Source organism: Chiloscyllium plagiosum, unplaced genomic scaffold (genome assembly GCF_004010195.1).
Source record: "Chiloscyllium plagiosum isolate BGI_BamShark_2017 unplaced genomic scaffold, ASM401019v2 scaf_11721, whole genome shotgun sequence".
Taxonomy (NCBI): domain Eukaryota; kingdom Metazoa; phylum Chordata; class Chondrichthyes; order Orectolobiformes; family Hemiscylliidae; genus Chiloscyllium; species Chiloscyllium plagiosum.
Window position 1 is genome coordinate 816 of NW_025212331.1, and position 2,769 is coordinate 3,584.

The window sequence follows — 2,769 nt, forward strand, 5'->3', positions numbered from 1 at the left end:
TAATGGGCATAGATAAAATGACTAGCTCAGATTTATTCCCCAGGTTAAGAGAGTCCAAAACTAAACAGCAGAGGTTTAAAGCAAGAGGGGAAAGATTCAAAAGGGACCTGAGGTGCATCTCGTTTACATAGAGGGTGGTGCGTGCATTGAATGAGCTGCCAGAGGAAGTCGTAGAGGTGAGTATGATAACAACATTTAAAAGACATTTGAACAGGTACATGGACAGGAACTGTATAGGGGGAAATTAGCTAAATGCAAGCAAATGGGACTACGGGAAGAGATAAGGGGAATAATTCATGAAGGATGTGAATATTTTGCAGATTGGGTAAAAACAAAATTCCATGGAAGGATCAGGGATGAGGAAAGTCAGTTATGAACAAATTTTGGAGACTTTTGGACTGTCTTCCTTGGAGAAGTGAAGGCTGAGTGGAAATTTGTTTGAGCAATTCAAAATCAGGATGTGTCTGGACAGAGTAAATAGGGAAAAAATGTTCCCACTCATGAAAGTATTCAGAAGGAGAGGGCACAGATTTAAAGTAATTAGTGAGAGAATCAAAAGTGAGATGAGGAAAAATAAATTCAGCCAGTGAGTGGTTAAGGTGTGGAATGCACTGCCTGAGAGTGTGGTGGATGCAGCTTCAATTGGAACATTCCGAAGGGAATGAGACTGTTATTTGAAAAGGAACAATATGCAGGGTGACAGGGAGAAGGCAGGAGAATGACACTCAGTGAATTGCTCATTCAGAAAGCCAGTACAGACAGGATGAGTGGAATGGCCTCCTTGTGCACTGTAACAGTTCTGTGATTGTGTGATTGAGCAGAGTTAAAGCTGGGGGAGGTGGGAGCTCGGTGTCTCACTGTGCTGCTGCTGCTGCTGCTGCTGCTGCGGTCAGTGAGATCAGAGACTGGGACAGGGAGCCAGAGCTCACATCAAACTCTGCCCGTGTCCGTCACACTGAGACTGGCAGGAGGCTACTCACTGATTTCACTCCATGCTGCAGGAATGGGATCACAGGCTGCAAATGGACAGAGCTCCTCCACACGGTGAGTAAAACTGACTGACGTATATCATGCTGCTTATCCGGGCAAACGGAACTAAAGAAATACAGCTGGACACCCTGTTAGATACAATGCTCCTCAATCAACCATTTCATTCACTGCAGCTTCCCACTAACACCTTCAACAATTCAGCATTTGATTTTAGGAAGTTCCAGTATTGAAAGGATTTACTTACTCAGTCTGAGCTTGGTTCCTTTACCGAACGTAAGGGGAGCTGTAACTTTGCTGACAGTAATAATCAGCTACATCCTCATTCTGAACGTTGCTGATTGTCAGGGTGAAGTGTGTGCTGGACACTTCTGTCCCGGTGAATCTGTTGGAGACTCCTGTGAATCGTGTTGCTGCATCGTAGATCAGGAGAGAGGGTTTCTGTCCTTCTTGCTGCTGGAACCATTCAACATGACTACTGGCAATCTGACTGGATTTACAGGTGATGGTTGCAGTCTGGCCCAGTCCCACTGACAGCACCGGGGGAGACTGGGTCATGATGATGTCCCCACTGATACCTGAGGGTTTAGAGAGAAACACAGTGAAGTCAGAACTGTCACAGAAAGAGCCTGTCAAATGAGAGATTGTTGGAGACACTGAGCATTCCTCTGGTTTCAGCATTTTCCCTTCAATCACAAGTCAGTGGAATTGAAGTGAAATGGAGAGCAGCTAAAGATTCAAGGTGGAAGGAGAGAGATTAGTACCTGCGACACAGAATGCCAGGGGCCAGATCAGCTGGATGTGTGAAATCATGGTGTGTGCTCCTGTCCCTGTGCCTGGTTCCTGATAGACTCTCCCTTCACTGGGCTCTGCTTTATAAAGCTGCAGCCTGTGAGAGTCTGACTGGGTGTTCCTCAGTATGTAAATGACATCGGGCAGAGAGAGCCACGTCAGTCCCTCACACTTCCTCTTCTCTCTCTCTTTCTCTCTCTGTCTCAGACAATGATTGATGTGAACAGCACTGAATGAGGCCATTTGGCCCATTGTGTCTGTGCTGGTAAACAAAGATCTGATGACACTAATCACATCCTCCAGCTCTTGGCCCATTACCCTGGAGGCTACAGCAACACAAGGGAATATCTAAACACTGCTCCAATGTCACGAGAGTTTGTGAGTCAACCAGCCTTTCAGGTAGTGAGTTCCAGACTCCCACCAACCTCTGGGTGAAAACATTTCTTCTCAACTCTCCTCTCACTCGAGCTCACTCGAGCCTGGACTCACTCGAGCTCAGAAGGATGAGAGGGAATCTGATTGAAATGTATAAAATTCTAACAGGGCTGGACAGGGAGGAGGTTTCCCTTGGTTGGCGAGTCTGGAACCAGGGTTCACTCTCTCAGGGCGATACAGGGTAGACCATTTAGGGCTGAGATGAGGAAACATTTCTTCACTCAGAGGGTGGTCAACCTGTTGAATTATCTACCACAGAAGGCTGTGAAGGACAAGGAACTGAATATATTCAAGAAAAAGAGAGAGATAATTGTTTGCATTTTAACAGCATGAAGGGAATAGGGAGAAAGCAGGAATATGGCTTTGAGAGAGAGGATCAGCCATGATCATACTGAATGACAGAGCAGGCTCAAAGGGCCGAATGGCCAACTCCTGCAGCAGTTTCTATGTGTCCATGTCTGTGTTACCTTCAGTCTCTGTTCCTGGTTTTTGAGTCCTTTACTCATGTAAAAAGTGTCTTCCTACCCACACTATCACTGCCCCAAATAATCTTAT

At 46.0% G+C, this 2,769-nt stretch overlaps 1 gene segment (V, D, J or C); it reads right to left on the bottom strand.

Moving 5' to 3' along the window:
• Window positions 1-1,239: 1,239 nt before the first annotated feature.
• LOC122547362 lies at window positions 1,240-1,849 on the bottom strand. The segment is given in 2 exon segments: window positions 1,240-1,565; window positions 1,752-1,849. Coding segments are annotated over 2 exon segments (360 nt in total).
• Between the last annotated feature and the right edge of the window lie 920 nt (window positions 1,850-2,769).